Source organism: Simochromis diagramma, unplaced genomic scaffold (assembly GCF_900408965.1).
Source record: "Simochromis diagramma unplaced genomic scaffold, fSimDia1.1 OVJJ01000361.1, whole genome shotgun sequence".
Classification (NCBI taxonomy): Eukaryota; Metazoa; Chordata; class Actinopteri; order Cichliformes; family Cichlidae; genus Simochromis; species Simochromis diagramma.
The window spans coordinates 15,514,969-15,527,882 of NW_024386860.1; the positions used below are offsets into that span (position 1 = coordinate 15,514,969).

General features: G+C 42.9%; 1 protein-coding gene across 5 annotated transcripts in view; it reads left to right on the forward strand.

The window, feature by feature from the left end:
• Window positions 1-12,353, forward strand: part of LOC120732873 (DNA-binding protein SATB1) — a 60,959-nt gene extending 48,606 nt beyond the window's left edge. For all 5 annotated transcript variants that reach the window (XM_040030752.1, XM_040030751.1, XM_040030748.1 and 2 more), the window contains exons 12-13: window positions 7,687-7,893; window positions 9,729-12,353. In XM_040030752.1, the coding sequence (XP_039886686.1) occupies window positions 7,687-7,893; window positions 9,729-10,349 (828 nt within the window). In that variant the 3' untranslated portion in view covers window positions 10,350-12,353. The remainder of the gene's footprint in view (window positions 1-7,686; window positions 7,894-9,728) is intronic.
• The last annotated feature ends 561 nt before the right edge of the window (window positions 12,354-12,914 follow it).

Consider the following 12,914-nt stretch of genomic DNA (forward strand, 5'->3'; position numbering starts at 1 on the left):
CCAACATATTCATCTAGCTGCAGCGGTGCAACGATAATCAATGTGGTAAATCCTTAGCTGAACTGCAAATTAATTCCTTCCCTTTAAGCATTGATCACTGGATCACCCCCACAGAGGAACATATATTTGGATTAAGGCCTGTCCTTTTGTTAAAGGGCTAGATGAAGTTTGTGGGAGTTTGTACGTTTGCTCCGAGAAGGCAAATTACACAAACACAATTGAGTTGAACTTGAAGAAGTGTACATTTTTGTCACAGAGTTCATCTGTTACAAGAGATGGGAACAATGTGCTCTTAGTATATTTTTTGGCCGTCCTTCCAATTGCCACTGCAGTTCAATTAAGGCTACTGACCCCGTTTTCACTGCCTTTTCATCCTCACTGTATGCCAGAAACAATTCGTACAGTCAAAGCTTTTTCTGTTTGCTTATAAAGACCCACACGCCGCAAAGGAATCTGGCCCAGAAATGTGCAGTCAATTATTGCTTATTGTTGCGGGAGATTCGCATATGCCGAAGCATCGGGAACATCTCAAGACTCCACCGTCGTCAGCAGATGGGCGTCCACCATGCCGTAATGTATTTACAACACGGCGCACGTTACCTCGCAGGGTTGAACCTGCGTGCGCAGACGCTGGATTGGTGTGCTCGGGGAGGAGAAACAGGTTTGAACATACCGTGTTATCGGCTGCGTTTATCTGCATAGTGTTGCCTGCCAGTGCTGGGCCTCTGCCAGGTTCAAGGAGGAGGAAAGACAGTGATGCATTGTCTTCCCCTTTCTTTTAGCTCGCTCCCTTATTCAGACACAGGAGGTTTGTCTGGCTGTCTCAGAAACCGTCTTCTCCTCCAACCAGCCAGCCACAACAATAGCCACAATCATTTCTTCATCACCGAGTTTCCCTTTTCATTTTTTTGTGTCATCTTGGCCTTTTTTGTCCAGATGGTTAAAATCCAAATGGTGCTCAAAGTACTTTTTGTTGGGTTGAATGTGAGGCATTATTTTTGGTCACGCAGTAATCTGAGAAAGGAGGGCGGGAAAAACATCAAATGGCAAATTGATGGACATCTGTTGGCTTATTTTAGTTATTTATTTTTGCGGTGGCCGAGGTCAGCTTGATGGGGCTGATAACAAGCAAATGAGATTAGGGGGAAGGTGTTGGTCCAGGCCATGTGACAGACCTCTCCCTGTCTGTCTGCCTGTCTGTCCACTCGGCCTGTCTCGCAGCAGAGCCAGATTTTTTTTAAACGTTCCTCCTTCCATGTTGGGGGTGTTTGCAGCAGTAGTTTGGTGGTGAATGGGTGGGTGGGTCGAGCGGTGAATACCATGCTGTTCTCTGACAGAGCAGGCCTATGCTCTCATTGGCAGCTTGTGACTGCAGCACACATACACGGTGTACTGCATTGCATAGCTGGGTGAATCTTGCGCATGAATTCAACTATTGTGTTGCAAGGAAACCGTTTCTCTCAGAACACCCGGTTACTATTTATATCAATATTATACAATGGTCTGCTGAAGCTCATGGGGCTGTGCTCAGATCTGACCTCTAAGGCCCCGAGGTGCTCTTTTAATTTGGCACCCCATGACCCCGTAGCCCCATGAGCCACCGGTCATGTCTGTTTCAAAACAAGAAAAAGAATCCTTGATTGTCAGTCCAGTTGTTTGAAAGTAATTAATAATTAAGCAACAATGACCCAGAGGCAGCGGATTACAGCGCAATATTGTTGCAGGTGTGTGCCAGCATAGCAAGATAATCCTATGCCTTTCAGTACTTATTGCTTCAATGAACCTGTTTGCAGCATCTGTGAGTTCAACTGAGAGATGTGCTTTGTATCCAAATAAACTGCCTTTCCAGTTCACTACTTAATCTGTGATTTCTGAGGTTATCTAGGTTGGAAAAAATGTGTTTGGATGGACGGGTATTTGTATAGTGCTTTTCTAGTCTTGCTGACTGCTCAAAGCGCTTTTTATACTACAAGCCACATTCACCCATTTATGAAACATTTTTTTCACTTTAAACACTCGCATGCTAATAGCTACACGTGGGGGCAATTTGTAGTCCAGTATTTAGAGTATGCTAAGGACAAGCAGCCTGAGAACTGACCTCTGCTCTCCTGAGCAATAGCTTTCTTTATTAGGTCAGCTGTAAAGCTGTTTGTCCTTAAATGCTAGGGGTGCAACGATACACAAAATTCACGGTTCGGTTCGGTTCGATACTTTGGTGTCACGGTTCGATATTTTTTCGATACAAAAAAATGTTCATGCCTTTTTAATTTGTCATTTATTAAAATTATAAATATATATTTTAACTCAAAAGTACAGTTTTTAAATTTAACCCTAACCCTTGTGCGTGTTTTTTATTTTGACAGCGAATGCGCACCTGCGGACCACTTATGTGCAGCCCTGGTTATTTAGCTCGTCATATTGCAGCCACAGAAATTCTTTTGTCCATGAAACCATAAAGCTGCACTTTCTTTTTGCCTTATAGTCTGATTTGTCATAACTTCTCCGTTTTGTGGTAAGCTTTTCGTTGGCTGTCACTTCTTCACCCTGACCTGTCTTATTTGGCTCAGCAGAACTAAAATATATATCTGTCTGTGAAGGTTCTCAGTCATCCAGGTCATCGTAGTCAAATATATATCCTGCTGCTTTTACACACGCACTCACATAAGCTCAGCGATTCTCTGCGCGATCAACCTCTCACATGTTTAAGCTTGCTGCGGGAGATTTCACTTGTCATGTTTGCATAGTAAGCTAACGATTAATAAGACGATGTCAGAGGAATTGGTGCACAAATTATCATCACTCACAGATCAGTGCTGTCACTCTCTATACACAGTTCGCCTGATTGCAAAGTGAAAGCAAAAAAATAAGCGCAAATTCAAACGCGATTGCAATATGTCACATATTGACAGTGGCTCACCGATGCCAATGACATAATTACCCAGCTACATTTCTGAAAGAATGCAAAAGCATTGACATATATTTTTCCTTCCTACGGGCAGGGCAGCGATAGATTTTGGTAGCCCAACTGAAAAAAAATCGCTAGCCCCGGGACGTCGGGCTAGCGATATTGCGAGCCCTGTATCTGATTGAGGAATCACTCATCTTTGGAAAAGAGAGTTTATTACAGAGAAATGTCTCTTTCCAAAATAAAAGCTATACTATCCGCTTCTTCTGGGCTATATTCTCAGCAGCATATAATATAAGGAGAATCATGTGCTAACAGCTGTCTAAATGACTCAGCTAAAGTTAGTAGCATGCTTGCTTGCTTTTGTCTGCTTCCACTTGTCTTTGCACTAGGATGATGTCGGCGTAAATGTGCAGTCATATTCGTTGTGTTCCCACTAGTGCTGTCAGCGTTAATCTCGTTGAAATGACCTTAACGCCACAACACGGCAAATCTCCGTTAACGAGCTACCGCCGATCGCCCCGTGCATGGGGCTAGACGGCCAACACCTTAACGAGCTAACTGCGCTAACACACTAGTTCCCACCCATGTAATTGAGCATTGCGTGGCACATCCAACATACTGTTTTACTTTAGTCCATGACTCGCTTACCTTCAGGGTCATATGTCACATGAAAACCAAAATAATTCCAAACGCCAGATCTGAATGAGGGTCCATGTTACAAGGAGAGCTTAACTTCTGTCTCGCTAGCTTGCCCTGCGCTCTTCCTGCTGACGATGCTGTCTGTGTTGAGCGCTCAGTGAATCTGCGTTCGACTACTCCGCCTAGGCTGCACTGTCGAGCCTAGGCGGAGTAGTCGAACGCAGATTCACTGAGCGCTCAACACAGACAGCATCGTCAGAAGGAAAGTTGATAAAATAAATTACAAATTTTGTATTGTTCGATACATATGCGTACCGAACCGAAAGCACTGTATCGAACGGTTCAATATCGATACGAATATCGTTGCACCCCTATTAAATGCATAGTCAATATGATTTATTAACCGTTAAAGTGAAGGTTAATTGTCAGTAAAAAGTCAGAATGTCATGAAGAATTGCAATTTTTGGGGTCAATGTTGTGACTTTGAGGTCAAACTAATGATTCAAATGAAAACAATGCAACAGTTTTCACCCGAGAGAAAATTTAGTGGAAAACCGTAAAAGGCCTACTTTGTGGCGTTTTCCAAAAGTGCAAGTGATTTCCCACCATGGGCAAATTACAGGTGCGGCAGACGCAGAGGAAAATGAACGTTTACACCGGTTTTAGGTCACCGTTCGCTTCCAACACAGACATTTGTTAAGTTTGGTCGTCGTTTTTCTGCTGGGTGTTGAGTTCTAGCCTGGCTGACATTGTTTTCTGCGGTTGCAAACTGTGAGGGGGGATGAGAGGTGCGAAGATTAGAACTGTAGAGTCCACCTAATAAAAATAAATCTGTTACTTCTGTTTCTGATATGAATGTAGGTTTGCTGTAACTGATCATTATCAAAGTTATCAGCCAAAGACAGTGTAGCAAGTATAAGTAGACTTTTGGTTCCTGTTGCTGCAGCATTTTGTAGTCATGCGATATGAGAAAATGCCTTTACAACAATGTTGTTGTGAAACACTTTGAGAGAGCGCCGTATTCTCTATTGGTCGTCAAACAGGCCTGTTCTGAACTACCTGTTCTGTTTATTTATAGAGAGCCCTTAATGATCTTCAACAAAACACTGAGTACACTGCATTGAAGAGCCCTAGATTTTTGTTTTCTGGGCCGTATTGGAACACTTTAGTGGCAGGGGCAGCAAGTTCCATGATCCAATCAAGAGCAGTTGGTGCTTGTCAGCTGCAGTGGAGAGGCTCAACAAATTACATTAAACAATAAAGGGGAAAACAGATTTGAAACAGTATGGTAATATCAGTGGAGTGCGGGAATGTTGAACATAAAGTCTCGTTGATGGGGTAATTTTCGTGAAAAATAGTCATATTTAAGTAGGTTTTATATCAAATAAATTTTATGGTATGCCATATTTTACAATACATTTGTTACTTTACTTTATCCCAACTTTATTTCTTCAAGTTCAAGAGGGAACTGCTCACTTCTTTCTCTGTCTCGCTCTCGTTGTCCCTCTCCATCTCTGTCCTCTCTGCCGTCCCCCTGCCTCTGCCTGGACTGTGGAAGCAATGCAATTAGACAAACACAAACAGAGCTCTTGAAGCTGGAAAGTGCTGACTGTCCACTGTCCGCAGTGTTGGACAGGGGCGGCATTTAAAAACATTATTTTCTTCGTGGCACGTGATTCTTCCTTCAGCATCGTCTATGGCAGCCCAGAAACAGTCGAAAGCAAAAAAAAGAGAGAAAAAAAGCCACACAAACGAACATTCACACTTGTGAACTAATAAACTCTGTACTTTATTTCATCAAATGGACTTCCTGGCATTGGAATGGAGTTCACGTCGCGCCTTTGTTTGATTGGCTCTGCTACTTTGGGTTTAATCCTGCTGGTTTGGGGAGTGTTTGAGTTGGATTACTCCATCGTTGGGCTGGGGTACTGTTTCTCTGGCTTTGACAAGATGGTGTGTGGTGGTTTGTGTGCGTCTGTTTGTGTTTTGTTTTTTTGTTTTTTTTTTGGGGGGGGGGGTGTCTGTGTGTGTGTGTGTGTGTGTGTGTGTGTGTGTGTGTGTGTGTGTTCTTCCTCACTACCGAATCAGCTGAAACCACAGACAGCCCAACTGGAGCGCCGTCCAAATCCCTCTGCATGCAAATTAAAAACGCAACAATAAACGTGGCAAAGGAACAAGGTGGGCACGCAGGCTTTATGGCCCCCTCTCCCCCACCTTTCTCTCTCTCCTTCCCTCCCTTTATGTCTCTCTCTCTCCCTCTCTTTCTCCCCCTCTCGCCTTCCTCCAAAACCCCTCCTGGGTTTGATGTGGCTTATGGGAGGAGTTGGAACAGGGGACAACCAAACTGCTGAGTTATCTCTTGCATGCAGTGTGGCGGCGTGGCTCTGCCCTCTGTGTGTGTGCATGTGTGTCTGCGTGCAGACCAGCAGCACGGTGTAATCCTGTGGAAATGAAAGGTGCTGCCGCGCACTGGCCGGGAGATTACAGCGCCGCTCTGTCGCGCTGCCAGGACAGACTACCCGGCTGAGAGAGCGGCCCTCTGTAACACACACACTCACACACCTCGCTGCCCGTCTTTGACGCCGCGTTTCCTCCTCGCTGCTTTTTGCTCCGCGGCCATCCCTCCTTCTTCATCCTCTCTTGTTCCTTTACAGCTCTCTTCCAGCTTCACTACAATTTCATGCCCACATCACCGCAGGCCCCCCCACTTCGTTACCCTTCTCTCTCTCCCACGCAGCTCTTCAGTGCGTTATTTCCTTTCACTCTTACTCACACACTCACACACTGGCCTGCTGAGGTTTAGGTCATCACGTCTGACCACGTCACTCAGCCCCTGTAGAGCCCTTCTGTCTGTGCAGTCCTCAGTCTTTCACTCGGCTCCATGAGCAAACATAAACACACATTTAGCAACTGTGACCGTGAGGCGTTTCTGTTTGTAAAGAAATGAAAGGGAAGTGAGATTAGTAGTTAGAATCGAATAACACCGACTTTAAATAATAGTTTGACCAAGCAACAGTTCTGATCATTTTCTATTTTTATTGTGTTCTCTCTTTATACTGGGGAAGCAAACATTTTACATTTTTCATATTTTGACAGCAAAACGTAGCCTGACTTTGCTAAGTCTTCATGTTTTTTGCTGATTACGTGGATGTCAGTCGACATCAGCAAAATCTGATGGTACCAATAATAAGCTGACACGTTGGTGCATCGCTACCTGCAGCTGTTTTTATGAGCAATAATCCTGCCCACTGATTTCTTGGTCATTTCAATTTATCATTAGATTCGTATGTGTATCTTGATCTTCAAACATCCAATGAACATATGAACTCGAACATCTTGATTATTTTAGCAACTGATTAGCTCCCTATTTAAACAACAAAAATTTAATATAAAAAAGAATAAAATATCAAAGCAGTATGACCAAATGATGCGATGTCTCTAAAAGGAGACCAACTTTTATCATGCATGTTCAAGTCATGTTTTCAAATACATGAACAACTACGAGTGAAATACATGTGGGGGGGGGGGGTCTGCCTTCCCCGCTGCAGTGTTAGCGCTTCCTGTGTCGGGCTCTCGCTGAATCTTTTAATCACCAAGGTCAGACCTCTTTGTGCATTGTATTAATCAAATAAAGCCTTTTCTTAGTGCACTTGTCTTATACTGTTCCTCAGCTCTGTCTTTCATGGCCCTCTGCTGGAGCATTTTAAACATGGGAGTCACTCACTTCCTCCCAAGGGTGCTACTCAATATGCCAGTATGTCTTTCTTGTCATATTAAAATGTTCCCTCCTGCTGTGCTGCTTGACCTTGTCTACCTTACGTCTTCATCTTCAGCTGTGTAACCCAAAAAAAACCCAATGGTGCATTTTATGAGTGAGTCATTTTAGTGAAAAAATGTGTTAATTATTTTGAAATGGTGTCACAGTGGCTTTTTCTTCCTCACAGTACTTTGATGCTTCCGATAGAAGCAGCTCTGTTTTAAGGTTTCGTAGTCTGGTTGATTGTTTGGCCTTTTTAGGGCTGCAACTGTGCTTAAACATTTTGGAGATCACGGTCCAAATTGCAGTACATTCTATTCTTACTGATTTGTATCCTTTTTCCCCTTCCTTCTCCTTCCTTCCTTTCAAATTTTTTTTCCAGGGCTGGCTCTGTGAGCTGCTGCGCTGGAAAGAGGATCCGTCTCCAGAGAACCGAACACTCTGGGAGAACCTCTCCATGATCCGACGCTTCCTGAGCCTCTCTCAGGCCGAACGCGATGCCATCTACGAGCAGGAGAGCAGCGCCGGCCAGCAGCACCACAACGAGCGGCCGTCGCACTTGATGCACATTTCCAGTGACCAGCTACAGGTGAGTGTGATATTTTTCACAAGATTATGACCTGAGCCAGTGCCTTTGGGCAAGGCACCGAGCTAAAACTACAACAGATGTGTTCCAGAACATGAATATTGAATCACAGCAATATGTTTCTGGGGCTGAATCCACTGGTTGGCTGTGGCTGATCACATGTTGGGTTAACTGCTTATTCTAAACTGCCCTTAGGTGTGGATGTCAAAGTAAAATATAAGGTGCTCCCCTCCCACAGCTGTTAAAAAAATGGATAGATGGATCACTAATTGCTAAATCAAAGCAATTTGATTATTTGTGCTTGTGATTTGGATCTCTTTTTGGTACAATTTCTTATGAAAAGTAGTTTAAAGATATTATGTAACAGTGGAGAGAATCATTTTTAAAAATCCTAAGGGAAGTCTGATTATTGTATCTGTGCACATCCTGTTTTCCAAAGGTCTGTGTCGAAAATAATTTAGTTTAAAAAAAAAAAGGGAAACCTTAATTTTCCCCATTTGACTTCTTCTTTCAGTAATTCTCCAGGAATTCGAATAAACAGCACTCAGGAGTTTCTGCGAACACATAAATTAACAACACTGCAACACTTAAAAGTTGCTACTTTTTAAGCAAAAACCGTTTTCAAAGATATCATTAGGCTGAACTTGCTTAACAGAGCTGCTTTATAAGAGACATCTGGCACATGAATAGAAAATAACACACAGGCTCGGTTAACGGTCGAAACATCTTAATGAAGTACAATAATACTTCTATTAAAAGTCTGAGCCACAGCAGAGTGGTTGATTAGTTATTTGGTTACTTGGATACAATGGCAGCGTTTCACAAAGACTGTCATTTAGTGGATATAAATAAGGTAATAGGATTTCTTTGACAAATCAGTTTGAGCAGCAGATATGGAATGAGGGAATTTTGTGCATACTTTGCATGCAAATGCAAAACGGTTGCAGATTGATAAAATAGGATTATTTCTAATTTAATGGTGCAGTTTTACAGTGTCCATAAGAGACTGGTGTTTAACTATTTTGTGCTGCTCTTTTACTAACGTGATACATTAGCCAAATTAGCTCACATTTGCTCAACAAGAACTAGCCCGGCTCAGTATATGGGTACAGTAAAAATCACATCTTTGGGTGCATTTATGCAGCTGGCAAGCAGAGTCCCTGCAAAGTGCTGTTTTGCAAACTTCATTATGAAACACCTATCTACAGTGTCTGACTCAGAAATGAAAATAAAAGAGCGCCCATTTTGCAGGGTCAATAGAGACCACGAGTTGCCCACTCACTCGCTCTCCAACCACACAATGAGACATTTTACGAGTAATGTGTCATGTGTTTACACTAACGGGACTCTGACGGCAGAGCGAAAGCCATCGATAGCATTCTCACACGGCGGCAAATCAGCCAGACCATCGCGATGTGAATTGTGCACAGGGAGCTTGTTTATCACTGCCGGGCAATAGAGGCCGATAAGCAGCACAGGATATAATAGAGAGGCCAGTTTGCCTGTGAATTCCCAGTGTGCGTGGAGCCGATCATGTCACTCATGTGTACGAGTGTCTCTGCTGGTGTGGGGCTGTTGCCTCCTCTACCTCCACAATGAGACTCAATCTCCCACTACCAAAAAAGGAAAAACATCATATCTGCAGAACTGATTGCATTCAATGAGATATTACATGGAAAATTCCTTCAACCAAGTGCCTGTTCTATACACAGCAGGCCCATTTTTCCTCACAACTCAATTGATTTTAATGAAAGGCCTTATTAAGGCGCCGATAAGTGTTCACTGATAACATCCCCATCTCCTTTCTCTTCCCTCTTTCCTTTTTTTCCTCACTGCAGGCTCAGCCGCCTCAGACACAGCAGCAGCACCAGCCCTCCTTGTCCCTCCACCCCTCCCAACAGCCCTTGCAGCAACAGCAGCCCACCACCGGTCCCCGGTTGCCACCTCGCCAACCCTCCACCGCCTCTCCGGCCGAAACGGAGGACGAAGGCAGCCGCGGAGGGAGCATCAAATCCCGCACGGGTGGAGGCAAGATCTCCCTGGAAGCTCTAGGTATCCTGCAGAGCTTCATCCAGGACGTGGGCCTGTACCCCGACGAGGAGGCCATCCACACCCTTTCAGCCCAGCTGGACCTGCCCAAGCTCACCATCATCAAGTTCTTCCAGAACCAGCGCTTTTATGTCAGTCACCCAGCAAAGGCACCCAAGGAGCCCATTAACAACAACAACAACACCACCACCATCGCAGCCATCGTCAACAACACCACCAGCAGCAGTAGCAGCAGCAGCAGCCCGGCCTTTGAGGAAGAGCTGACGGACTTCAGGGAGAGCGGAGAGCTGCTGAAGGAGCTGGACGAGAGCACGCAGACCAACAGCACCATCTTCTCCATCAAGATCGAAGAGCAGCTGGGCCGAGGCGCCGAAGCCCAGTCCGAGTCGGAGCACGAGGCCAAGGAGTAGGACTCTCCCTCTGAAACATGTACTGAGAGTTTTCCTGTGCACACAGACTGGTGACTGTGCTAAATGTAACGCTCTGGCCGCCACAGAAACACCACACTGCAAACAAAGAAAAGTAGTGTTTTCAATCAGTACAGCATCTGGACTGTATGAGGAGTGTTCATATATATATATATATATATATATATATATATATACACACACATATATGAACTGACAGTGCGAAATGAGTGTTCACACACTGGAAAGCCCATTTCAGACTCAGTAATACAAAAAGTACTACTTTTTCGATTTTGTAAAACTTGTATTATTCACTGTAAAGACTGATGCATCGTTTAAATAATCTGCACAAAAAAATTATTAAGTATGTTGCCGTGGATATTTGCTGACTGCACTCTATGTCTGTTGTTTTACACTGACTTACTTTATCTTTTTGAGCTACTGATTATATTGAAAAAGGAAAAAAAAGTTCCCCTGGAGTTTGCTAGGACTTCGATAGGTGTTTACGTATGTGATGTTTAACTGGATTCTTTTTTTTTTTTTAAGAAAATAGCAAATGAAATCAAGGACCATGTGGATGACAAGGCCTTAATTATGAGGTATCAAGTCTGGAGCCTGCTGGCAGATTAGTTATTCTTTTTAAAAAGCGCATAATGTGATTATGGATCACTCCAAACTCTGGAACGCGATCACCCAGCCCAGGTGCATCTACGAGAATAGCTCAGTCTCTTTACATATTATTTGTTAGGGAAGAAATATAAATATATATATATATAGACATTATATTGTAACTGTAAAAAAAATACAGTCTTAAAAAACTATGCCAACAAATGCCTTGTACTATACGGCACTGCCGATGTTAGATTATTTTGCAAAACCTTTGTCACTGTAACTTTCTGAATTGCCACACAGTTGGAAATGTGAATTTCACAATGTTTATGTTGTCTGACATTATTTATTTGCAGTTCATGCAGTGTTTCTGATGTAATTACTTTTTCTAAAAAAAAATCTAAAAAAACAGTTTATGTTTCCTTGTGCGCGCTCTCTCTCTTTTTTTTATTCCACCAATCTTGTTTCTATTTATAAATGTAATTTCAGTGGGCAGTAAAAACAAGAAGTGTCTTAAACGTTTTAAATGGAGAAATGTGCTTTAAAGGTTGCCTATAAAAAGTGCTGTATGTCAAGCAACTCATGCTACAAGCTTCACAATTAATGTTGTATGCAATTTTTACTATCATGCAAATAAGCTTAGGTAAAATGACTAACCTATAGAACACCTTAGAAAGAAAAACATATGCAATCTGTGTGAAAATCGATGTCTGCGATGTGTCTTCCTTTGGTTAAGAATCCAATTCAAAAAGCTACTCCTGTATAAATATTCTGTAAAAAAGTGTTTCTTTTTTATGAGTTCATTTCAATGAGAACACCAGTTATTTTGTTACGACTGACTGTTTTATAAGTGTTTCTCGGTTCCTTTCGGCAGAAATGTTCTAACTAGAAGTGGTTATTGATTGTTAATTACACAATTAAACTGTTTGTATTGTACCACAGATTTCTTGGCATTAACTTGACCAGGCTCTTTTGACACCAGAGGCGTGTTTGTCTCCTCTGGAAACAGGAGAGGAAACAATGTGAAATGGTTGTTTGTTTGTTTTTTTTTGGTTTTTCTTGGTTTTCTTTTTGCTTTTTTCTTTCAAGTTCTGCTAAGAAAGATCAACTCCAGTTACTGACTCATTCCGCTGCGATCACTGAACCCATGTCACTTGTAATATCTGTAAATATCACATCTTATGAATCATTAATTGTTTAATATTGTAAATATATTTGAAGTTTGTGCAAAAGCTCACCGTACAAAGCTGAATCACCATTCTGTCGTGCCTCTTCCTCCCAAACCGACTGTACCGGGGCTCTTCTGCTGCATCTCCACTTCTACATGCTGAGTGTATGTGAACCACCTTTGAAATCTAAAATAAATAAATGTTAGGTGTGAACACCTGTAATAGCAAAGCCCTCTGCAGGAAGTTCGGCTATAAAACAGCGCAGGTGTCCTGACCTTGCCGTAAACCCCAGGCGGGGCCAGGTGTCTACACCTTTAGGAAATTACCCCCACCCGTTCACACCCTGAGATATGTGCCAGCCTGTCTGGGCCAGCGTTCCCTTTGTGTTGTGCTGTTTTTATCCCATAAATATAGAAAGAAATCCACAGTGCAATGTTGTGTACGTTCACGGGAAAAGAACAATCAAACGAAACAGACATATAGAAGTGTCAGATGCTCTCAAGAGGACATCTTTTTGTCAGAGGTGATCAGAGGGTACACGATACGTGTTAAGAGGTGATAAAAAAACATTACCGCATGTCACAGAGCAAAGAGGCGCCATTATGCTTCATTATTTCTCCATTTTGACATTACAAATGGCTTACTCACTGACAAACAGAGGTGAAGGCACCAACAAACAGGAACTCTAGCGTAATACTCCTCCTCATTATCACTGTTTTCATAAGGATCAGCTATATTTGCCGCACGCTTACAAAAGGTTTTTCTACACAGATGGCTAATACTTTGCTCT